The 25,523-nt window shown below is 51.3% G+C and overlaps 1 protein-coding gene across 2 annotated transcripts in view; it reads right to left on the bottom strand.

Annotated features, from left to right (window-relative positions):
• Positions 1–25,523, bottom strand: part of TLN2 (talin 2) — a 406,920-nt gene that overhangs the window by 30,316 nt on the left and 351,081 nt on the right. For both annotated transcript variants that reach the window (XM_020286036.2, XM_076004441.1), the window contains exons 46-52: positions 19,400–19,546; positions 16,315–16,481; positions 14,853–15,036; positions 10,087–10,212; positions 9,768–9,884; positions 7,406–7,591; positions 3,123–3,230 (exon numbers count right to left, since the gene is read on the bottom strand). In XM_020286036.2, coding sequence (XP_020141625.1) covers positions 3,123–3,230; positions 7,406–7,591; positions 9,768–9,884; positions 10,087–10,212; positions 14,853–15,036; positions 16,315–16,481; positions 19,400–19,546 — 1,035 coding nt within the window. The remainder of the gene's footprint in view (positions 1–3,122; positions 3,231–7,405; positions 7,592–9,767; positions 9,885–10,086; positions 10,213–14,852; positions 15,037–16,314; positions 16,482–19,399; positions 19,547–25,523) is intronic.

Raw genomic sequence — 25,523 nt, 5'->3', positions numbered from 1 at the left:
CCACTTCTGTGTACACTACACCCTCTCAGACAGGGCACAACTCTACGTTAAGGAACCCTAGCTGTAGATAAGGCAGGAGGAAAGAAGTTCTATTTTTATTCTGCCATTAAGTCAACGTGATTTCTAATAGCAGGCAGCAGACAGATCCAAATTAAAGCTCTGCCAGGGGAAGCGAGGGTAATTTTAACCTTGCCAAAGACTTCATACTGTGGTTCTGCAGAAATATTGAACAATGGCTGAGCTGCTTCGTGTCCTGTGACACGAATCCTCCGTGCCGAACCAGCAAATAGCAAAACACAGGGGGCCAACATCACTCAAAGGAGAGCTCTCAGGGCAGCAGGGAGACGGCTCTGTCCAAACTAGATCCCATGTGTGTTGAGAGCTCACTAGATTCTCCAAACAGAAGGATTCCCCAGGCAGGGGTTCTCCATCTGGAGTCTCTGAATACCAAAGGTTCCAAGTGAGCTTTGGGGCTGTGACTCCTCTTAAAGAGTCTAAGGAACATTCTGTGTGTTGATGTTTCTTTGAAGAGAGTTGGGGGGAGGCAGGAAATGGTGCTTTATCTTTCTACAGCTTATAGGGGACCAAGATCCAGAAAAGGTAAAGAATGCTAAAACCATGACAGTCATTTTGCTCACCAAAACAGGGTGGGCCTGGAGAGCAGAGGTGAGGAGGAGAGAGGAAGCACTTTGGTGGATAAAACAACTTGTCCCCAGATCCTGGGACAGAGTTTAAAGCTGGCATGAGGTCAGGGCGGGGACCCTGCCAGGGTTCCAATTTCCTCCTCCCATGAGAGAAACTTCTCCCTAAGATAAGTGCTGGCACCTGCCCTTCCTTATGACGAGCAAACTGCTCTCCCTAGAATAAGCTGTCTTTCTGCTGGAGAAGGGATGGAGAGACCTTCACTCCACTGGCCATCTTAAAGGCTGCCTGGCCTCCTTTCCACCCAGGCTTGTGGATGTGTCTGAGATGACATTGGAGTGGGCACCCACACGACGACACTCTTGTTAGATGACTCACCAAGAGCAATGGCACAAGTCACCAATCTGGGCCTCAGGCGGGGTGCAAGGCCTGGGCCCACAGATGCCACCTAAATTATCCAATGCTGCATAGACACAGGTACAAATGCTGGGGAAAGACACACTTCAACCCAGAAACAGAACTGGGGAAAAGTGATGAAACAGAAATAAGAGGATCTCTGTATCTCTCCCCCTCTGCCAAAATGAACAAGTCAAAAGCAAAATCATGAGAAAGCGAGCAAAAAAAAAAAAAAAAAAAGAGAAATGGGGCACGGGGGGAAGCCCCCACTTAGGAAGCAGAGAGGGCACTGGTGCTGCAAGCCCAGTGCCACCCATAAGCCAGAAATGGAACCTTCCAGGTAGATTTCAATGAAGGACTCAGCAAATATTAGCTCGGCCACACAGCTCTGGGCTGACAGACACGCTCGTTTCATCCCTAATCAACTAACTCACTGATATCTGAGGAAACTAAAGACCGGATACGACAGTGGTCATGCAGTTATGAGTATTTACATAGCAGACCCAGGGTTTGAGCTCAAGGCTTCTAAACCTACTATTTCCACTATACTCTCCAATTTTCAGTTATAACACAGTTCCATGTGACTCAAAATACATTGCTCCATAAAGCAAAAGATGCCTTTTGGAAGCCCAACTGATTTTATTCTTTTCAACCTGAATTTCCTGCTAGGCACACTCATGGCCTGAACACTTTAACTACATCCCAACCCATCTAGCCAATTTAGCCACAGAGGCTCACGTCTGTGAACACTGACTGGCTGAGATGTGATACTGTGACACACTGATTTCCACGTGTGACACACTGATTTCCACTCACAAGGGTTCAGACCTTGGGAGCCCAATGTTAGTAACCCCAGACTGGCTACTCTCCCAAAAGATGTACTCAGCATTGACCCCAGTTACCTAGGTGAAGAATAAAAATAATGACCCCTTAACTGATCTAAAGTGTTCACGATCAGAAGACAATTTATTTTTGAGAAGAGGGCAGTGAAATGCTAGAATGAGCACAGAACTGGAGACATCAAGACTGTGATTTGGTTCCAGGTTTACTGCTGAATAGCTGCATGACCTCAACTAAGAGACAAACTTCTCTGGGTCTTGGATCATTCTTTGGCCTGCTAGCCTCACGTGGTTGGATAAGGACAAAAACAAGAAAAATTCGGAAAGCCCAGCAAATGCAAGGCTTGACTGACAACCCTCCTCTGGGTGTGTGACTTGCATATCTGAAGGTGGCCTGTTGGATCTCTTTATTCAGGTTTGATGGGAGGAGAGACACCATCAATTCTCTTCTTGGGATGTCCTTGACTATTGGGGCCCGCCCCAGACCTTACTGGATTCTAAACGTGGCTCCCAAGGCTCGACAGAGACACAGGCACGCTGCACGTATTTTTGGTTCTCCGTGGTTTGGTCCCTAGGGTCTGTGGGGGAAAACTACCCTAGCACTGGGAGTCTGCACAGACCCAAGGCTCCCCCGGGGACAGTCCACCAGCCATGAGCACCACAGCCCCTGCCTGGCATCTTCATTTCTGCTTTTTTGACCCAGCCCTGTGCTGGGCACACCTGTGGGGAGTCATTCCCAAGGTAGCCTAAGCCATTCGTTCACGGACGGGAGGAAGTTTCGAGAACTTAGTCGGTCACTTGTAGCAATGACACTGGTCCTCCCTAGCTTGCCATGGAGGCTGGCGTGGCTTTGACGGAAGCTTTCCACGTCCTCCCAGGATGCACTGGGGTTTTCATAGCAAGACCTCCTGACACTTTCTCAGGTGTGGTGCTGGCCACCCACCTGCTTCGTGCCTCACTCTGCCCATCCCTCTCTCTCCTCTCACATGCAGGGGAGAACCCGGCCCTCATGCACTCTAACTGCAGCTCTCTGCAGGCTGCACTTTGAGCCCTGTGCGCTGGATCAGTGCATGGAGGGAGACCTTTGGGCTCAGTCCAGTCCCGGCCTCACAGGTGGTGCCTGGACACTGCTCCAAGAGGGTTTTTGCCAAGGAAAGGATGGTCTGCCTGCAGTCACATCAGCCAGGGCCGCTGGAGTGACACCCAGCTACCCCCCGCCCCACCCCACCCAACGCGCCTCCTCACCACCAAGACGTGCTCGAGAAGATCCAAGTAGCCGAGGGTGCACTCCGTCCCATACCGCAGGGCTCTGGTCCGCACCTCCTCACTGACCTCAGGGTGGAAGGAGGCTTGCTGGAGAAAGAAAGGAACGTTGACCTCTTAAAACACGAAGAGCCAGCTGACGAGTCCCCTACCCAGCAGTGTTGGGCAGCCCCGACCCAGCGGCAGGAGGCTTTAGCCCCGGTGACCTCTTGAAAACCTTCCCTGACTCCCTGGACAGAAAGAAGAGGTGTCCCTCCCCCGTGTTCTCCTGCCTCCCCTCCCCCTCCCCGCCCACAGTATGTTCTGACACTGTGTGTGTTGACTTTGCTGGCGCCCTGGGGCCAGATGCTAGAAACAACTGAATATGGTCACTGGTTCTTCCCTTTCCCACACCCCCCTCCATTTGTCTGAAATGCGAAAAATTCCACATGCACTCAAAGTCCAGGAATGATTCATGATTAGGGCTTACGGCAGGAGACATACTGACCCGGGGTCAGCCTGGCCTCTCTCCAGCCAGTGTGAGGAGTCCTGAAGACCCCTCTCTGTTCACAGGCTAATTAAGCCCAGGTCCTCACCCTGCCGCCTGCCTGCGCTGCGGCTGCAGTGAGGTCTCTTGGAGCAGGGTCCCCTGGCTCCTGGGAAACTTCAGATAGTGAGCTCCCCAGGGCTCTCAGGGCCACCGTAACTCATTTCACACTATACACAGTCCGAGACAAGCAAACCCGAGCACGCGCTTGACAAAACATCGTACGCTTTTTCCCTCACACTTGTGACCTGCCAACTGGCGTCATTCGTGACGTGTCATTTCCGATGGCATACCCATTCACAGGGTTGCCAGATAAAACACGCCCAAATTTGAATTTCAGACACACAATGAAAAATTTTTTTTAGCACAAGTATCAGACACTCTTGGTTTTTTTTATTTGCCAAAACTGGCAACGCTACCCATTCTTCCTTTCATAGCTTCACTCTGGAAAGAACTTGAGGAGCTTATAGAAATACAAGAAATAGAAAACTCTGGACACATAAGGCACTAATCAAATGCAAACCACACACTGGGAGAAAAGGTCAAGGCTTCAGCCTAAGGTGAATGCTGCCCAGCCACCATGTTTCCTCCACTCATCTCCTCCCTGGGAACCAAGGTGCTGGTGGGCCACCTGCAGGCTCTCCGCGACCTCCCCACCCCGGAAGGAGCGGGGCTAGTCCTTGTGGCCAGCATGCCATTTACGGGCCAAGTTTTACTCCTCTGAGGACTAATGGGCTCAGAGGCGGGAACCCAGAGCCATGCTACTAAGCACTACCACTCTTTATTCACCCTGGTACCCTGTGCCTCCAACCGGGAGCACAGAGCCCGTGTCTGCTTGACGAGACGCCACCATGGAGGACACAGCCAACAGCACTTCCAGTAGGTTCTGTGCAAGGCCCTCACAAGGAGTTGTGGGAAAGGTGGAGCTGAGGTGAGGTTCCTGCCCACTGCAGAAAGCCCTGTGACTTGGTGGAAGCCTCCAGAAGAGCAATCTGGCAATACTTAACATCTCACACATTAGACACACTGATTCTACGCCTCCGAGTCTTGCCTGAGGCAACAATCTAAGGCACAGGAAAAACAGATCTATTCAAAGACATTCATTGCAATAAAGTTTGTGACTGAAAAAAAAATGCAGACAACCTAAATCTCTGATAATAGGGGAAAGATAATGTTCGTTAAGAGAGTATTTTGTAGTCATTAAAAAGTCAGTGATGGCTTACGTCTGTAATGCTAGCACTCTGGGAGGCTGAGGTGGGTGGATCGCTCAAGGTCAGGAGTTCGAAACCAGCCTGAGCAAGAATGAGACCCCGTCTCTGCTAAATAATAGAAACAAATTAATTGGCCAACTAAAAATATATAGAAAAATTTAGCCAGGCATGGTGGCACATGCTTGTAGTCCCAGCTACTTGGGAGGCTGAGGCAGAAGGATTGCTTAAGCCCAGGAGATTGAGGTTGCTGTGAGCTAGGTTGATGCCACGGCACTCTAGTCCGGGCAACAAAGTGAGACTCTGTCTCAAAAAAAAAAAAAAAAAAAAAAAAGGTCAGTGCTAACTGACTCATAGCAACACAGAAACAGCCACATAACATTAATTATAATAGTAGATATCAAACTGTATCTAACATAAACACATGCATGAAAGTAAACCCAGAAAGAAATACACATAAGAGTCAACTTAGGGTTTAGGAAAGTCTTTCTCTCTGCCTAAGGAATTGGTGTAACATTCCCATTCTGAGAAGATGAGTCAGTACGTAACGTACCTCCACGCTTACCCTGCTCAGCCCAAATGCAGTGCCCAAACAGGGGAACTTGGCCCTTCTGCTGGGCACATAAGGCTTCCTTCTGGACCCTCTCACCCAACGCCCCTGGTTTTCTGTACATGCCGTGCTGCATGCACATGCTTTCTGGCTGGCTGCCTCATTTCCTTTTTCAAAGGGGTGAGGTATACAGGAAACCAAAGGAAATGTAAATATCAGTAAGTCTGCTAGGTAAGTCCCATCCTAATAGGAATCTCAGGGCTCACAGCAGTGACACCTGCTGCAACTCTGGTTTTGGAGTGGGCAGCCAACAGACAGGCTTCAGAGTTCCGGCTGCTGTTTTGTCCTGCACAGCCAAGATGGTCTGACCCAGGGCGGGATAACAGAGGAGGTGAGAAGGGGCAGACAGCACCCACACTTCTCTGCCTGACCCCTTCCCTGGAAAACCGGGGACCATCTTAAAAGCAACTTAAAAATCTGAGTTGCATTCCCTTTAATCATGGTCTTTCTTCCATTCAGCTTCCCCTTTCCACGTCTGTAACATGGGGACAAAGGTGTCTGTCACTCATCCACCACAGCAACTGTGAGCATTAGGGCTGAGATGCCCAGGCAGCAGACAGAGGCTGGCCGTGGAATCACAAGAGCTGGTTTGCATTCTGGTTCTGACAGTAAATAGCTGTGTGACCTTGGTCAGGCCACGTCATCTCCCTGAACCCATTTCATCACCCAACAAACTGGAAAAATCCTTTTCGTCCTTCTCACCTGGGATCAAATGACAGTATACGATGGCCCTTTGAAATCTATGAGGTGTCCTGTGTGCACCTGGACCACATCTTGCCAAGTATATGCTACTCTCTGACGGTGACTGTAACCCCCTCGGAAGTTATCACTCCTGATGGGAAGATTCTACTGAGTACATAAAAATGGCACATACTTGCGGCCTTAGGAGGGAGTCCCAACTCCCTGACCTAGCATCCACTGTCCTTCATGGAAGTGGTCCTACCTTTGCCCACCCTTATCTTTCCAGCCCTTCCTCTCCCTCCCCTAAATGTGGTGCTGGCTCCCTGGCTAGGCCTTGCACACACATTCCTCCAGTGCCCCCACCTAACCCTGTTCCCTTCTGGATCACCCGACCCCTTCTGAGGAACCCCAAGAAGCCATAAGAGGGGGACCTTGCAGCAGCAGCCCCAGCAGAACTCCCTTCACCAAAGAGAGTGGCTCTGCTCCCTCAGGCCCCAAGCTGGAAAAGCTGGTCTTTGACTTCCGTGGCGTGTCCCCACCCTCACCCGCCACCAAGCCCCGAGTGGAAGCCAGAGTCCCCAGGGCAAGGCAGTGCTAGAAGGGTGATGGTCGCAGGGTGCTCAGTGGGATATTGGGCAATGTGGGGGCTCTCATGGGCCACTGTCTCGACAGATAAAAGCACGCCAAGGCTGTGGGGCTCAGGTCTCCCTGGCTCCCCCACCAAGCACGGGCTGGGGCAGCTGCGGTGGTCATGATCTGCCCAAGGAGCAGAAGAGTTTCTCCAAGCCGCCTGGCACAGGCAGCAAGAAGGTGGTTCCCCACGTCCTGCTGTCTTTCTCTAACTCACTCTGTCCCCAGGGACGGCAACACCTCTCCGCGTGCACAGCGGCGACCTACAACAGGAGGCAGGAGGGGGGCCGGGAGGAAGAAGGGGGACCCGGACAAAGTGTCACAGTCCCCGCTTACTACTCTGAGAGTGGCCCCCGCCACACACGCTGTAGGAAGGCTCCCCGCCTGTTTAGGAAGATCTGAAAAGAAGGCGGAAGCTTGGGCCAGCAGGGCCGCCTCCATCCCCCCATACATGCCTCCTCTGCTGTCCTCAACGTGCATTTTATGACAAAGTCTAAGGTATCCCACCGCTCCATCCTGCACACGCCAGCCCGTCCCTTCTCCAGACGGCAGGCCCCTCGGTCACCCTAGAGAACGATCCACCCGTCCTGCAAGACGCCAAGGCCTTTACCTTGCAAGCCGTCAGCATATCTGACACGGCTTTCCGGCTCAGATTGGCGGTGGCAATCACGTCCTCCTGTCTACACGAGTTCCCAGCCGCCACGGCCTTGGCTGTTGCCATGGTGATGCCTTTCGTCATCCGGATGGATTCTTCAGGTGACGATGTCTTTTCAGGTACCTCTTTTGACTGGAATACCTAGGAGTCAGAAACAGAGAGAGGTGGAAAAAAAAATCAAAAAAAGGAAAAGACAAAAAGAATTTATTCTTCTCCGACCAGGCTGTCGCTCCACGTCTGAAAACCAAGCCAGCAACGGGAGGGAAAATGTCAAACGGCAGGAAATTAGAAATTTCATTTGAGCACAGTAATAGCATTCTTGCTTTCAAAATCCCAGCTCGGAAAAATCTCTCACACCTCCACGTGGCATTCATGGGGACAATGCGATGAGCTCGTTTGTGGCGCTCATGGACTGGTCTGCACAGACTGACTCCCAGTGTGTACACGGCCCACCCGGGGTGGGGGGGGGAGGAGGTCCGTGTGCGGCCTCCTAGTTCTCTTCCTCTACACCTGCTGGTGCTCCGGCAGTTTCCAGAGATTCTGCAGTCCCGGTGCTGGTTTCCGGGCAGGGCTGACCTGGATGTATCACTCTGGACTCACCCCTCTGTCTCTAAAGGGTGAGTGGCTGGGTGAGACGAAGCCTCCGTTCCTTCTATTCTTAGCCTGCCTTACAAATATAACTGCGCAATTGCACAGAGGTGTTCAGGACGAGTGCGCCACGGTGACACTGTGAATTATTTAATGATGACTCCCCCACCCTTTAGAGCAGCTGAAATAAATTAACCGTGGTAAATCAATATCTCACTTTAGAGTTCCACCTGTCAGTCAAGTCAGCTGTCTCTGCTTCTAGCCCCTCCGTATCGTCTAATGTGAGTGGTGGCGCCCTGGCCGTGCGCCGAAGTGCACCTGTCCCTGCACGTGAGGACCCCATCTCAGGCAACCACATTCCAGCAGGGAAGGCTTCCCTGAGGCAGAAGGGAGGACCCAGTCAGTGTCCCCTCGGGATGCCACCCAGTGCCAAACGTCACTGCCCCTGCAAGATGGGCAGCTGTGATCAAACAGCCCAGGACCTTGAATCCCAGCTCCGCCCTTGAACGCTGCAGTGGAACTGAGGCCACATGTCAAGTCCACACTAACGTGGCCTTCCTGGCACACACGCTCCATGGAAACCCAGACTCTGGGGGAATTTTAAATCACAATGGTACACTTAGAACAACAGCACTTCTGTAATATCCCACGATAGCTTCGAATTTCAGATCTCTTCCGGGGCCACCATTAGGCCTGTCCATGTGTGTCAGAACCCGGGTGCAGACCCCGGGCAGGAAACACCCAGCCGGTGCAGCCAGGCAGCACTGGTTTTTTACTTGCTTCCGCATTTTTCTAGTTTCTACTTTGCAGTATGAACTGAGCACACGACCACCAAGGCCGGATTCACTGCAGACATGACAAGGGAACCTCGGGTGCTGTCCCCAGAGCCCAGTGGAAGTGCTCTCCTGTTTTGTTTCTGGTGCTGGCCCTGAGGTCACCTTTGCAGGTGGCCCTTTAAAGGTACAGGGCACCAGCAGCAAGGGCAGGGACCCCTCTCCTCAGAAAGTTGTATCTGTGAACAGACCTCCCATGACAAGAAAATCTCAGTTTGGAACTACTCATTTCAAGCATATTTCTATCTGTAGCGATTAGGAATAGTCAATCCTCGACCATCCCGGGATGACAAGAACAGGAGCTCACACTCGTATCACGGTAACTGCAGGATGTCCTCACTCCACAGCGCTGGGACAAGGCAGCAAAGAACAGGGTCAGTTTGTCTCAGACCGATGACTCGAATGGAAGGGAGCTGGATCTTAAAGGAAGCGTCTCAGGTGACGGCATTCATGCTTTTCCGACAGCGAACCTCAGACTTCGAATCCCGCATGTGCGCAGGCAGCAGTGTGAGCCGTTGCCAATAGCAACGCCAATCAAGAGCGGCTACACACTGCACATACGATCTAAACTCAGAGCGAAGGCCAATGGTGACCTTCCCCTTTGCCGGGAACCTTTGTAATATTTTGATTTCATACTGCAATTTTAGTGGAATTAAACCTGAATAGTCCTAGGCAATAATGTCAACTAATTCCTTGACTATAATTACAAATCGATCCTAGGGAAACTCAGTAACACAGGGATACTCGATGATGCAAAGCTACTTGCAGACAGTTGAGTGGGCCTCCCTGGCTCGGGTGTTCTAGGTAAAACCTCATTGTGCGAAGTCTCAGAGGAGCCCGAGCTGGGGTCAGCTGTTGGACACTGGTGCCTGAGGGAAGTGGCAACGGCTCCTTACCGTGAGCTCTTGCTTTATGTACTCGATCGTGGCCTCAAGTGCCCTGGTGCCCCGGGTGGCCTCGTCCTCCACCGCCTTTACCGTCTTGAGGAGGGAGGTGACATTGGTCACCATCACCTGCACGGGAAGAGAGAAAACAGACAGCTCACTGTCCAGTCCTACCCCTTTAGCTCTAGGTGGAACGCCATGAGCAAAGACACTTCTTCGCTTTGCTTTAAATGAGAAAGGAGCATGGGTGCGTGTCCCCCCAATGTCCTGTACGTGCTCTTCCCCCCAGCACTCCTGAGCCTGCTCAATCCCGCCCAGAGCCCCACTCTACCTTGGCAGCTCCTTTAAGCTGGTACATGGAGGGGTCGTCGGCAGGCTTGCTGGCAGCTCCCTTGGTAGCACCAATGAGATCAGAAAGGGCCTTGGCCACGTCTTTGATGGCGTTGATCAACACCACCTGAAAGAAAGCACGCGGCCCAGGTGAGCAGGCCCCTAGCAGTCACCACCTGCTGACCTCACCCAAGGCGCACAGCCCCAGGCCAGGCTGGGGCACTGGGGACAAGAAAAAGTCTCTGTATCTGTAGCTCTAAAGCAGGGGTCCTCAAACTTTTTAAACAGGGGGCCAGTTCACCATCCCTCAGACCGTTGGAGAGTGTGCACTGTGGGCCCAGGACATGTCGGCTGCTAAGCAGGACAGGCAGTGGCGGCAAAAACACCCGGCAGGCCCGAGAAATGTCCTAGGTGGGCAGCATGTGGCCCACAGGCCGTAGTTTGAGGACGCCTGCTCTAAAGCCTGCAGCAGGCCTGACCTCCTGGGAAGCCACCCTTGGAGATTCTGACCCAGGGATCTGGACTTTCAAAAGCTCCATGGGGCAGGCTGGCGCTGGGCCAGATGGAGGACTCGGGTCTAAATGCACAGCGTGTTTAAAATCTCCTAACTGGCCACTTGGTAGACAAGCTGCCGCAGACAGATGAGGGCAGCTAAGCAGACACCAGAGAGGCCACACCCCTCACCTGTGAACGGGCACCCCAAACACTGACAACAAAACCCCAACCTCACCTCCAGCCTGCGAGGTTCTCTGCCTTACTAAGTGAGTGAACTATAGGTGCATGGGTCTCTCGTCCTCATGTGAAATCTCGACTAGTGCTGCTCAGGCCCTTAGCTCTCGCCATCCTTTCTACCTGCAAGCTCATATGTCTTGTCCACAGAGCCCTTTCCTGACCCTCCATCTATAGACTCACCCCACAAATACGGCAGAAACTCTGCGAGACTGCTGTTTATTTACAGCACTTATCAGTGTGTGGAATTACTTTCTCATTATTCACTTTTACTCATCTGTTTTCTCCCCCAACCTGGACGCAAGCTCCAGGAGGCCTGGCCTGGACTCCTGTTTACTGCACGCTCAGAACAGGCCCTGGCACACAGCAGGCGCTCAGGAAATACCTGTGGAGTGAACACACAGGTGTGCACCCACGAAAACCTGCATGTGGGGCGTTATCCTCGTTTGTGTTTCTGATTTCACAAAGACCAGACTGTCTTTCAGCGTGCTGGACTTGGAATCAGGAGCACCAGTCATGGACAGGAACTACACGACACTGGGCACTGCATTTAAGTGTTCTCAGCCCAGTAGCCCCAATAACAGCAGCTACTTCTATAACAACAGCAATTTCCCTTTATCGAGGGCAGCATTCCAGGCGCCAAGGCAAGCACTCTACACACATCATCTCGTTTAATCCTCAGCGCCGCCTTTCCAAGTGGAAACTGCAAAATCCGAACGTCTAGGCTCCCAGAGCCTGGAGTGGCAGAGCTGGGATTCAAATTCTGGTCACCGTGATCCAAAAGGGCCACGTAACCTCCACACTGCATTATACTCCACGGCTCCAGCTTCTCACCTGCGGTGGCTTGAGCAGTGCCAGCCCCATCTCCCCACACTGCTGCGAGGATAAACCGGATTACGGGTGTGGAAAGGTATAAGGGACTCTAGAGCCCCACACAGCTGCAAGCACAGCGCCGCTGCGGTTGTCCAGCCCCCTGCCTCCCATGCCCTGCCTTCCCACCTGTGCCCCTCACCCTCGGGTCACAGGGAGCCACAGCTAGCCTTCCGGACCCACAGGACAAACCTTGACAGAATCCTGAGATCACAGAGGGGAAGGGGGGTAGCAAGAAGACACAGAGGCACAGGAAGCAAAGGTCTGCCGCCAGCATCCACAACATCCAGACACGCTGTCCCGTCCTGTCACTTGACAACCCATGACGAGCAAGCTGGGACATTTTCTCGAGGGATGTTTTTATTATTGAGGTCTCATTAGAAGCTGGTGCTTCAGAATATTTAGACAATTTGGGAGTTAAAATCTTATAGCAATAGCAAAAAAAATAAAAAATAAAAAAAATAAAAAAAAATGTAACCCATTGAAAACATGGGCAAAGGACCTGAATAGACATTTCTCCAAAGATGGCATACAAATGGCCAACAGGTATGTGCAAAGAAACTCGACGTCACTAATCGCCAGGGAAATGCAAATCAAAACCACAGAGACACATCATCTCACACCTGTCAGGAGGGCCAGTATCAAGAAAAGACAAGTGCTGGTGAGGACGTGGGGAAACCGAAGCCCTCGCACTGCTAGTGGGAATGGAGAATGGTGCAGCCGCTGCGGCAAACAGTACAGAGGTTCCTAAAAAAAAAAAATGAAAGTAGAACTACCCCATGGATCCAGCAATCCCTCTTCTGGGTATTTATTCAAAAGAATCGAAATCAGGATCTCAAGATTTGAGCACTGCCATGTTCTCCGCGGCTGAATCGTGGACACAGAAATGCCCACCGCAGGATGAACGGGCAAAGAAAACACAGTAATGACATACAACGGGACATTACTTACTGCATGTACATAGCCAATGGACTATTTATTTCCTTCTAAAAAAGGAGGTCATCTTGCCATTTGTGACAATATGAACAAGCCTCAAGGACACTACGGTTAGTGAGATAAGCCAGTCACAGAAGGACAAATACTGCCCGATGCCACTTCTCTGAGACATCTGAAGTCACAAAACTCACAGCAGGAGAGCAGGATGATGGCCACCATAGAGGGAGGAGGAGGAAACGGGGGGTTACTAATCAATGAGTATAAAATTTGTTACGCAAGACGAGTAAGTTCTAGGGATCTGCTGTACAACACTACGTCTACAGTTTACAATACTGTACAGCATACTGAATACATTAAGAAGGTAGACCCCATGTTAAAATGTTCTTACCATCACAAAATAATATTAAAAAATAAAAGTAGGGGGGGAGAGGTTGAATGGAAAAGAAGGGCAAGTGGTGACAATCACTGAAGCTGAGTGGCAGATATGCAGGAGTTCATTTTACGATTTTTCTCTACTTTAGTGCATGATGAAGATTACCATAACATTTTTTTTTTATAGAAAAAAAAGATTCGACAGCAACTCAATGTAATTCTCTGTGTGAAAAGATTTACGTCTCCCCTGGCCAAGTCACTCCTCCTAAAGTTGAGCAGACCTGGGAGAGCGTGCTTCTGATACGTGGTCCCAACTCTGGGACGTGTTTTCATGCGTCTCCTTCCTCCACAGGGGTAAAAACAATACTGCAGGCGGGGATTTCTGCAAATGCTTAGAATTCCAAAAGACCGCCAATCTGAACTGTGATGTTATCGGCAAGAAATCCGGCAGAAGGGGTACAACAGTAACGTGAGGAATGTCCTCACCGAGTTCTGCTCCGCTGGCGGACGCCAGGGGTCAGGCCACCAGGGGACAGAGCTGGTGGTCTCAGGTTAAGCCACCAGGCAGGGACCGTGCTGGTCCCTGCCGCCTGCCTGGGCACTGAATGGTAGGGGGTTTCTATCCAGTTTTGTCCAAACAGACTAGTTTGCTGAGTGTGGTTTAAGCAGTGAAAACTGAAGTTTCTACCATTTGGTGGTGCCGGGAAAAGGCAGAACTGAGGGTTAAATGTTGAACTCTGGGAACGGGCAGGATCTGTTCATTGATGACCCTGGTTGGCTGCTAGTTCACCGACAGCTGAACCCCTCTGTTGCGTATCTACTATGTGTGGGCTGTGCTGGGTGTGCAGGTTTCAAAGGTGAGTAAGCCATGGTGCCAAAGGTGAGTAAGCCATGGTAAACCAAAGGTGAGTAAACCACTGTCCTTGAGGAGCTATGGTCTGGGTTGTAGGGGAAGGCAAGGCAGGTAATGTCACTGAAGTCACTGAATCCGAAGCAGAGGTCACAGGGGCACAGAGCCCTTCCCTACGCTTTGGCTCCTCTCCCACCCCCGCAGAGCCAACCCCTCACATGGGTCGTCTACACTGGCGGAGTTCATTTCTCTACCCTCATTTGGCTGCTGTCCAGCCTCGATGGCTCTAAGGCCAATGGCCATTTCCCAGACTTTCATCCTTCTTGACACCCGCCGTGTCTGATGGGTTGGAACACTCCCTCCTACTGTGCCCCGGCTTTTCCTCCTACCAGCTGCTGCGGCTTCTCAGTCTACTTTGCCATTTGCTGTGCAACACGGTCCTAGATGCTGGCTTCCTCAGGGCTCTGCCCTGACCCCCGTCTCCTCTTACCCCATGCTTCTCCTCTCCTGTGGCTGCTGTCGCCAGCTTCATGGCAACAGTCCCTGAACCTGCAGCCCTGTGCCCAAGCAGGCTCTGGCCCACTCAGGAGTTCTGCCTGTGTGTGTGTCTCTGGCGTGTCCCACGTGACTGAAGTGCCCAGACAGACTCGCTTTCCTCTCCCCACCCTCCCTCCCCCCTCCCTCCAGGTAATTCCACCCACGGCTGCAGGTGGAACCCTCCTAGACTCCTCCCCCATTGGCTCCCCAGGCCCACGGCCTTCAATCCTCCACCAGGCCTGGCTGGGTCTTCCTTCTAGATTCCCCTCCTGTCTGTCGGCTTGTCTCCATTCCCACGGTCCGTGCCACCGTCTTGCCTGGATACCTGCTTCCTACTCGTCCTCACACCAGACACACTAACTCTCGTACTGTTGTCTTCAAGAGGTCCCGCCCTGCCTCAGCCTCTTCTGCGGCCCCGTGTACAGCACGGGTGGGAAGACGAGGAGGACGCACCCCCCAGGCCCTGCCCGTACCTGGGTCTCGGGGTCATTGGAGCCCAGGCTGGCTGCTCCCAGCTTGACCACCTCGGCGAGCTGGGTGATGGTGGCCGCCGAGGACTGGGCCGCCTGGGCCAGCTTGTCTGGAGTGGACGCAGCCCCGGACACGAGCAGCTTCGTGTCTTCCACCAAGGCCTTGGCCGTCTTCAGGATGTTCTCCCTAAGAAAGGGGTGGGGAGGGGTGAGACAAAGGGCCAAACCCGATTACTTGCAGTTAGGAAGAAAATAAATCTCTTACAGGAGGCCTTTCGTTAAAGGGCTTTGAAGAAGAGAGAGGATGTATTCCACCAGGGGCTCTCACTTTCCATGTGTGCAAAATTGGGCCAACCAGTGTCCACATAGCCAACGGATACGAAAACGTCCATGAAGGATTTGGGCCCTGCAGCTTAGCTCCTGTCCCCTGTCTGTAGTTAAACGACAGGTCAGGCCGGGTGCAGTGGCTCATGCCTGTAAATCCTAGCACTCTGGGAGCCCGAGGCAGGTGGATCATTTGAGCTCAGGAGTTCGAGACCAGCCTAAGCAAGAGTGAGACCCCATCTCTACTAAAAATAGAAAGAAGTTAATTGGACAGCTAAAAATATACAGAAAAAATTAGCCGGGCATGGTGGCACATGCCTGTAGTCCCAGCTACTCGGGAGGCTAAGGCAGCAGGATCGCTTGAGCCCAGGAGTTTGAGGTTGCTGTGAGCTAGGCTGACACCATGGCACTCTAGCCCAGCCAACACAGTGAGACTCTGTCTCAAAAAAAAACAAAAAACAAACAAAAAAACCACAGGCCAGCTTCTTTCCAGTGTCTTCTGTATCCCTTAAAACACTTCACAGCTACGGCGAGCTGTGAGCACACACGGGTTGGGGTACCTTGTCCAGTGCTGACATCCCAAGGGGCTGGGCTCTGGAAGGGGCGAGAGAACACTGGGAACCCCCTCCCCAGCACAGCCCGCCGACTGAAGAGAGAAAGAAAAGTGCTCGACCCATGGCGAGGGTTTGAGGGTTCACAGCAGCAAATGGGGAGTCTCCAGCCCTGGCCTTCTGAGTGCTGGTTCTTGGTGCAAGCCCAGCAGAGAGAGAGCAGGCTTTGAGCCCCGCTCCCCCAAACACGGCAGACCCTAAACACGCCTGCTTCTGCCACTCCTAGTCCGTCCAGGGTCAGCGAGCAGTCACAGGAACAGCCCTCTGACTCAGGAAGTGAAAGATCAAACAGCCGTCGTCCTCTGCTGGATTTAGGGCTGCCAGAGGCACAGCCCAAACACGACTCCATGTTTATAGCTGGCAAAAGGGGCTTATTTTGATTACGTGGTTCCCTTTCCCGACTTGAGCATCTTGTTGAAATCAAAACAGATAACTGCATTTCTGGCTCCCGGGCAGTGCCTCCGAAGCTGAGTGCGAGTTTCGGGGGGCAGGCTGGCCAGGACCCCCACGCCCACCCCGGCCCCACCTACCTGTGGTCTGCGAAGGTCTCGCTGTTCTCGGCGTTCAGCGTCCCTGCCGTCGCAAACATGATGGTGGTGTCCAGGTCGGCGATGATCCCACACACGGCGGTGGCGGCCGTGATGCATGCCTGGGTCCCCTTATTCCCAGCCTGGAGAGCCGAGAGCACCAAGGACACCTGTGGGCAGAAAGGGAATGTGAGGGGACGCCGGGACATGGAGGAAAGGTGACTCAGAGTGTGCTCTCTCTGGAAACACAAAGAGGGGTAAAGGATTAGGCCCCCGTGGAAGGTGTGGCCATTCCATCCCCGGTTACTAGGTTCACAGTAGCAATGGCCCACTGCTAACACTCATCGCCTTCACTTGCTGCCTCAGAAATTCTCCAGGGTTGAGCTGGGGGGGGGGGGGGGCTGGAGTCCGGAAGGCATCTGCGTGTGAGACCTCTCCACCTGTCACACTCTGGGGGCCACCATCCACCACCGAATGATAATTCCAGCGACCGGAGGGGCCAGTGAGTCGGCTAAGGGGTTCACTCAGTGCCTTCTGTGTTGGGAACCCTGGACTGCTACCTCCCCACCTCGTCCCCTCTGGCACACCCCCACTGCTCCTAGAGACACCTGACCGCGTCACACCCCTGGTCTCCCAAGTCTCCCCTGGCTTTGGAGAGGCGCCGAGCTTCCTTCCTAACCGCACCAGCCGGCTCCTGATGTCCCCAAACACACCCACCTCTGCGCTCTGGGCCCCTGCACTCTGCCTCCGACGCCCCTCCCTCTCCTCTCCAGCCACCGCCCTGCTCACCCTGCAAGAGGCAGCTCAGAGGCCACAGGACACCTCCCCCCAGACAGCTCTGCCTCCCGGGATTCTACAACACTGCCCCTGGCCCCAGAAGGTCCACTGCATGAATGTCGGAAACAGTATGTGTCAGGCTAGCAGCTGGAGGCTCTTTGGTGCCAGGAGCCTCCGTATTAATCTGTGTGAACACACCTGCCGTCCCTGACTACGACTGACCCAAAGAAGAGTCTGGAAACGTTCTGTGCATGTACTGCTTAAAACATGCGGACCAGGGCAGGGGAGTCACACACCAGTGAGAGGCTCAGTGTGAGACACTCTGTCTTCTATGCCGCTCAGATCTCAGCAAAGGTTGTGGACATGGCTGGACAGGAGGGGCACAGGGACTGTTTCTTGAGCACCCGCCACGTTCCAAGGCCAGCGTGCGAGGAACTGTTTCTCTTCCTCACTTGCCTGACCCTCCTTTAAATGCTACTAAGCCCCACCAGGAAAAGATGAGTCAGACTGGCACACAGCTGGCCCGGGAATGAATGAAGCATCTAGTTTCTGGAAAGAACTCTCGGAGCATGGGTGACAGAGCCCAAGACAAGTATAACTGGAAGTCTGTAGGGGGTGGGGTATAAGGCAGTCTTTAGCCAGAGTGAAAGAAGAGAGTCTGGAAAACAGTGCCTCACCCTCTAGAAAAGTGTGCAAGTCAGCAGGTGTCCCCTGAGCACCTACTAGTCGCTAGGGGCTGAGGACACAGGGCAGACTAGTCCAGGAGCACATGGTGGCATGTGGGCAGTGCGCTATACACACACACAGGGCACGCAAAAAAAGACACGAGGCATGCTGGGCAGAGATGGGAGGGCAGGCGATCGGGAGGGCTGGGACACATGGCAAGAAATGGCCCCAAAGGCTAGTTGCTAAGAACCAGCCACCTCTCTGCTTTGGTCCTCCTCCAGGTGTCCTGAATCAGGGGCCTGCTTCTGTGAGAGGCAGCAAGGCCGAGGCCAGCTCCGGGAGATGGCGTCTGGCCACGCTTGCAAATGCTGGGCAGCTTGGACCCCTCCTCCCTCCTCCCGCTACAGGGTCGTCTGCAGGGGAACTCGGCAAGAGTAACTTCGGTAACAAGGGCAGGCTTTGAAGGGAGGGAAAATGCCTTCCTCAGCTTGGAGATTTATTTCCTTACTCTGGGGAGGCCGGACAGCCCTGTGGGCTGCGGGAGAAGGCCGGGCCGCGGCTTGGCCTTGGTCGGGGGCCACGGACAGAGCAGACTCTGTGGCAGAAGCTTCCAGCTCAGGGCCCCCCGCCCACCCCTCCCGTCTTGCTGCCAAGTTTATCAGCAGCACAGAGCTGTGTGTGCCACGGACCAAGTGAAGGGAGAGGGAAGAGCCACTGAAGCTCGGGAGCTTCACCCTGTGCCTCGAGCGGCCCACAGAGGAGCCGACCTGGAAAAGGACTCAGAGCCTCAAGCCCAGCAGAAGATTTGCATTTGCGAGCTGGGGAGACTGCAGGGAGTTCGGGGTAGGACGGTTAACCAGGGAAAACCGCATGGGAAAAGAGAGTTTTAGAGGAAACTCCAAAACTCTTTCCTCCAAAAGCAAAAAAGTTTTGGAGGAAAAGAGAGTTTTATAGAAAACAGTAGCTAGCGTGTATTAAAATGTTTATGAACCTGACGCAGTGCCAAGCCGTTTTCTCCGCAATCCTATGAGCCAGGTATTATATATTGTTATCTCATCAAGTCGAGGAAAGGCGAAGTAACTTAGCTAAGATCTTAGAGCCTTGTTCACACACGATGGGGCTCTCTCTACGGATAAATGCCTGTAGTCAGAGTTCCTGCTTCCCCACAAAGGTGCACTGCAACTGCGGAAGTCCCCTCCCCCTCCCCCAATCACTGTCCCATCTGTTAAGTACAGAGGTCAGAGGTTGCAGAAAAGGAATTTCCAGTCCTTCCGACTCAGCACTTAGCACCCAGGAGCCTGGCTGGGCAGGGAGACCAGGGCACGTAAAGTGTCACAGGGGCTGCAGGGAGAGGCTCCTGGCTGCTGACGGGGGTTTTGACACGGTCTGTCCACAGGAGAGCCCTTTAAGGGCGGGGATGCCAGGGCCTGGCCTTGGTGGGACAGTCCCTCTTGCACCCTCACATTCCCAGTGTCTGTGTATGGCTCCTGGATACCCCAGCCCTGGGAGAGCCTGGGTTGGGAGGGAAGGCGAGGATGAGACGGCTCGGGTCGGCGGGACTAGCTTCCGCACGGTTTCCTGCTTTGTCCCTGACCGCGGCAGGCACCGACCGACCGTCACGGGTGACCCGAGGGCCACTCCCTACCTTCTCGGTGACAGCGCGGGCGCACTCGATCAGCTCCCTCTTGGTGTAGCTGTCCGTGGGGCACACCTGGAGGGCCCCCGCCTTCTGCACCAGGAAGATGCAGCCGTGGCCCAGGTCCTGCACGCGGGTGCGAATCTGGAAGCCGATCTGCAGGGGAAGCCCGGGATGGGGAGGAGGAGTGTGACGGACCCTGCCACCGAGGTCTCCCCTATGCGGAAAATTACTCCTGCGTCCTATGGGGGCCCGGCTAGGAAAATTCCACTCCTATTAGGAAGCTGTGTTTGGTGAACTATGGAATTCTGTTGATTTTGCTTCCCTTTTTAGAGGCTATAAAATGCCAACGGTCCCCATTAAGCAAGCCTGTAATTCGGGTCCTAGCACACGGCCTTCCTGGTATTTGTAGCTTTTCTGGTTTCTAGCTTATCTGCCTCTCAAGCCACCAGATAAGGATGTTAATTAGATGAACTCAACTCTGAGGGATAATTCTGTTATTCATTCAACAAGCACTTATTGAGCCCCCGTGTGTGTGTGTCAAGGTCTTTTCCGAGCAGGTAATGCATTTCATTTATTCCTCACAACAGCCCTGGAGGCTAATTAGAAAGTTCAAAATGTAGCTGTAGTATTAAGTGTAAAGTATTCGGATTCTTGCAAAACTGATGTTCACCAACCAGAACACCCCCTTCCTCAGCTGCACCACCTGGGCAGTGACCACACTGAGCCCAGGCTTCCTTCCCTTAAAAAGGGTACATTTTTAGAGCTAAAAGCTCAGCAGACACACATGCTTTTAATGACCCCTGGGTTGTGTGCTTATAAAAGGTACTTGGCCTAAGAGAAGCCCAGTGAGCCCCACTATGGGTAAGCTGGCAGCTCTCTCCTTTGAGGTGGAATACCCCCCTCTCCCTACCCCCAAAGTTTGCACTCCTCTGATCCTGTTTCACATCAATTTTCATTTTGTTCTGATCAATACAGATGCCATATATAACCTGCCCTCCAGCCCAGATAAGCACCTAAAACAAAGCAAAACTTTTATGCATGAGTCAGTGTTATTTTCAAGAATCCACAATAGCTAGAAGCTATGGCTTATCCTTCTAGCATCTGTCAAGAATGTTTACTAAAAGATCTCAGGTACTGTGAAATAAAACACGGGAGATTTTGGCCACTTGGACACTATCTTCTGACACAATCTTGTTAGAATGTAAGGAAGGGTGACTTTGGAGAATGCCGAAGTCATTCAGAGCTGGCCTGAATTGTTCAATAGGGCGGCTCTGCAAACAAGTCTGGACTGGTGCAGCAGTAAGGCTGCCACTGAGGAGGGGGGAAAAGCACTCTAATTCAGCCCACGCAGCTGTAATGCTGTTTAAATATACCTGTTTGCTGGACATATTTGTTGGGTTAAAAACAAGGTCAAGCTGACCCAGGGAGGTGCTACATTAACTCAACTTGGTGTTTGAAGCTTTCTAGATCCACACACCTTAACCCTAAGTACTCAAGGACGCTGAAGTCAGTGATAACCACAAATCTCTAAGTAATAAAGTACTGCTGGAAAAGCCAGGTATGGAGGAAATGGAGGGAGAAACATTCATAGAATTTTAAAGCAAAAAAAAGACCTTACCAATGCAACCTTCTCATTTTACAGATGAACAGACTGAGGCCCAGAGAAGTGATGTGATTTGCCCAGGATCACACAGCTGGGCCCTGGCAAAACTAGATGAGAATCCAGGTATTTAATCCTGAGCACAGAGCTCTAGCCAGTAGATAAATGTTTTCCTAACTGCTTTGATTTTTCTACTTAGTAGGACACTTCCTCCCTGCCCCAAATAAAATCTCTTGTGGAACCTCAACATGTAAAAAATAGATAGAAATAATGTATTATTAGTATGTTCTTCCTTTGAGTTGAAATTTATAGCCTTGGCTCAATAAAAAAGTTAACAATGGGACCGAATGAACCAGAGTTTTACAGACGAGGTTATGAAGGTCAGTCACAGCCTCAGCCAGCAAGTCGTTTCTGTCTTTTGCTTTGGTTGCACAGTGTTGAGAAAATCCTGCTATGTGAATAAATAAAGCAAACAGGAGTTTTCTCCCAGCTCCTGACCACTGCAGGCAGGGCGGGGCGGAGGCAGCATCAGCCTGAGATCTGCAGAAAACCACCCAGTGGCCTGGGGCAGAGTGCAGGACCCCCCCAGCGGTTCCCCTTCCGCCTGGACCACACTCAAATATTTTTTTCTGTTGCCTACATGAGTGGAAAGGTTGAGAGCAAGGGCAGGGCTGGGGCTGGTCTTCCTAACAGTTTTAAAAGTAGTTAAGTTTAAAAAGTGACACTCAAAGCAAATATGCAGAACCTCCAAAGCTCCTCTGTGAGTCGGGGTTCTGAAGAACATGGTGCAAAATCATTGTCCTAGAAAAGGCTGAGGATCTCCAACAGTGTTTACTGCGTGTTCTTCCTGCACAACTCCGAGCCTGAGCTTTCTGTATGTGGAATTGCAGGGCACTGGAACAAGCGCGTGCCTCCTAAATGCCCCTGGGGTGGGAGGGAGAAGGGACCTGCTTCTGAGCTGTCACAAATCTGAAACCTAGGGGAAGACGTGACTGAGCTACATCTTCAACAGTGCTCTAATAGCACCTACCCCCATGCTATAAAAACACACCCAATGCCCTGCTGCTCAGCCCCTTTCTTGGAGGTGACATGAGGCATTGATTACCCATAAGTAATCAATGGTGCAGCTGGCCCAGTGGGCATCAGGAACAAAATTCCAGCTAGGCAGCTACAAGGAAGACCAGCACCAGAATGCAGAGAGATGAGACTAAGTAAGGCAACAGCTGCAAAGGCCCTTGGTGTTCTCATCAACCCAGGGCTTTGCCCTGACAGGTGGGTCAGTGTCAGGTGACACAACAGTCTTCTAGGTACCTGGAAGCTAGAGGCTTGGCCACACAACCCTACCTGGACAGCATGTGGTAGGGATGTGGTATTATTGCCAAGGACAAGTTGAGATTGGCTTCACTCATTTTGCATGGGCTAAGAGGGCTAATGTAAGAGGAAGGATGGGATCTCGGGATCCTGGTCCTGTCTCAGCCCCACTCTCGACCATGTGGGCAGTAGAAAGGACCAGGGACCTTGCTTCCACCTCTGCCCTTTCCTGGCCACTGGACTCTCCGGGTGAGCCCACTAACCTTCATGGCCTTTGTTCTCTTCCCCACCAAATAGGACAGAACCTGCCCCGCCCACCTCCCAGGGCTGAGGGACAGCCAAATGAACAGGCATTCTTGAAAACATCTGGAAAAGCTGAAAGTGCCACATGAATGCTTATTGTTAGAAAAAGTGTCAGATTAGTATCAGAGAAAGAGCCAGGATTGTGATGCCCAGTGAACTTGAGTTTGGATTCTGGCTGTGCCACATATTTCCTTGTTAACTTACACACTTACTTAAAACATTCACTTATTCCAAAATGTTATATAAAGTGTCTAAAATACTAATGACTGTAGTTGTATGGTACTGGGCAATTTAAGCTCCCGGAGCCTCAGTTTGCTTATCTGTGAAATGGGGAAGCACAAATGAATCTTGTCTCACATACCGCAGTTGTGAAGGGAAACAGGACAGCACCCACCCCCAGCAGCATCTAACACGGGGTGAGGACTTGAATAATAATAACTCTTTACTGTTATTTTTGTAGGGCAACATGGATAGCTTGGGCACTTTAAATGAAAGAAGACAACAGAATCAACATAGTCTACCAGCCATTCCATAGAACATTCTGTTCAATCAGAGAATATCCTAGAAAAGGGAATGCGTTTTTAAGACCGTATTCAAACAGATAGGGGATTTAAGAATGCCAAGCTTCTCAAAGCAACACTAAACTTCTCAGTAAATATGACCAGCCCACACGGTGATCCAGCTAACTACCAGTGTTTATTATAAAGGAATGTTGCTCAAAGACATAAAACCTGAGGTTTTAAATTGGCAACTTCAGCAAAGCGTTCCATGAGCCTCAAGAAAAACCGTCAATTCCCTTCTTGCCCAAATAAAAGTAAAATGGAGAAAATCGTCTCCTGGTTCTGTGCCCCGAGGGAAATTAAAGGTCTGGTCTTTATGAAGTTTGGGATCTGATTTCAGCTGGAGAGGGGTCTAAGAAATACTGATCGTCTTTCCTTACCGCCTACAACTAAACAAAACGTACCGATCCTTCTCAGACCTTAAGAGCAGTTACATGGGAAACCAGGTCAAACATAACTTGCCTGGGGTAACAGGCAAATGTGAACGTTGAAAAGGCAGTAAGGGACTTATCTGAAGTCAGAAACATGGAAGGAGAAAACAAAGAGCCTGTCTATTAGCAGCAGGGCATCGCTCTTCCTCCCCCAGAAAGGGTGCCTGGGAGTGGAAATTTTTAGAAAATTCTAGAGCAGACATCTATCTCATTTGGAGGAAAGGGGCTGTGGTTCTTGCCCCCAGCGCTTAACAAATGATCCTGCCAGCTTTTAAGGCGCCCAGTGTTACGAGTGGTTACCGCAAATTTTCCTCAGAGACAAAGGTGCAGTCACTCGATCTCCTCCCTGGGATTTACATCGTGGAGTTGTGGCTCACAGGACCTCAAGTTCTTTCTTCTTCTTCTTCTTTTTTTTTTTTTTAAGGGGAAACTAATCTTACATGGCAAAGCTGCTGGAGGGTTTTAACTTTTCTGAAGAAAGACGTTTTCAGGGTGATGTTAACAAAGGTTTGGATTTCCCGTGGAAAAATAAGCAGACAAAGCTCCTGCTTGATGTTCAAGGGCAGAGCTGTGACTTTTCCTGTAACTGCCACATTCTGGAAAACACCAAAGCGCTGACTCCACGCATCCGACTGCAGGCGAAGCGAGCAGCTTCTCATTTGCCCCGGATATAAATGTTTTCGCACGCTCTGACGAGAGGCCCTCTTAGGTACACAAATAATTCCACAATCTTGGAACTAAGAAAACTACGTTGCTTTAGGGATCTCCCAGGCTTCTCAGTTTTCCCCCAAATATCTGTCTGGCAAATACACACCAAGAATTTTCCTTAGCGAGCCACTGGTAACTTTATATTCTCTCTGCCCCTTTTTGCACCAGGTCACACTGCTCTTGTGTCTGGAATGTAAAATACATCTCAAGATGTAACGGCGAAGAGGGGAAACCTTCGTGAAAACGTCAGCGGCTATAAACGCAGGGCGAATGACCAAAGTAACCTGCCGTTGTGCTTTTAGCAATATATTTTCTCTCCTGGCTGCCCTGGCATTATTTTATATTTTTGCTTCAGTGGTCTGCTTTGCAATAAGGAAAGCTGCCTGTTTTACATATAGGGTAGGTGGCTCATGAGAACTCAGCTATGGAAAGGGGCCCCCCAACAACTGAGGCAGGCCATCATTTAAACTAACCGAGGCGGATGGCAGGAGATCCCATTTTTAAAGGTTTCAGAGATCCAGATTCCGCCTTGCAACCACAGTCTTGTTTTTCATCCTCCTCAATGCCAAACACTTCTTTTGTCCAACCAAGCTTTTTTTGTATGGCAACACAAGTTCCCTTACACTTGTTTATGAAATTCAGAATTACATGCTACTCAGGGCCAGGAGCGGTGGCTCATGCCTATAATCCTAGCACTCTGGGAGGCCGAGGTGGGTGGATCGTTTGAGCTCAGGAGTTTGAGACCAGCCTGAGCAAGAGCCAGACTCCATCTTTACTAAAAATAGAAAGAAATTAATTGGCCAACTAAAAAAAAAATATATATATATATATATATATACATATATATATATATATATATATATATAATTAGCCAGGCATGGTGGTGTGGTGGTGCATGCCTATAGTCCCAGCTACTCGGGAGGCTGAGGCAGGCAGGAGGATTGCTTGAGCCCAGGAGTTTGAGGTTGCTGTGAGCTAGGCTGACGCCATGGCACTCACTCTAAGCCTGGGCAACAAAGTGAGACTCTGTCTTAAAAAAAAAAAAAAAAAGCATTACATGCTAATCAAATGAATTACAAGTTTGGATGATCTTACTAAAATGGTGAGTCTGTTTTTTTAAAAAGGGATGGGCCCGTGTAAAGAATCAACAGAATCGTGATGTGGGTGTCTGACACCTGCTCTTTCTTGGTTGTGACTTAGCATACTCATTACAAATT

Source organism: Microcebus murinus, chromosome 6 (assembly GCF_040939455.1).
Source record: "Microcebus murinus isolate Inina chromosome 6, M.murinus_Inina_mat1.0, whole genome shotgun sequence".
Lineage (NCBI taxonomy): Eukaryota > Metazoa > Chordata > Mammalia > Primates > Cheirogaleidae > Microcebus > Microcebus murinus.
The sequence above is the reverse complement of the archived record's forward strand: the minus strand, read 5'-3'. Positions and strand labels throughout refer to the sequence as shown.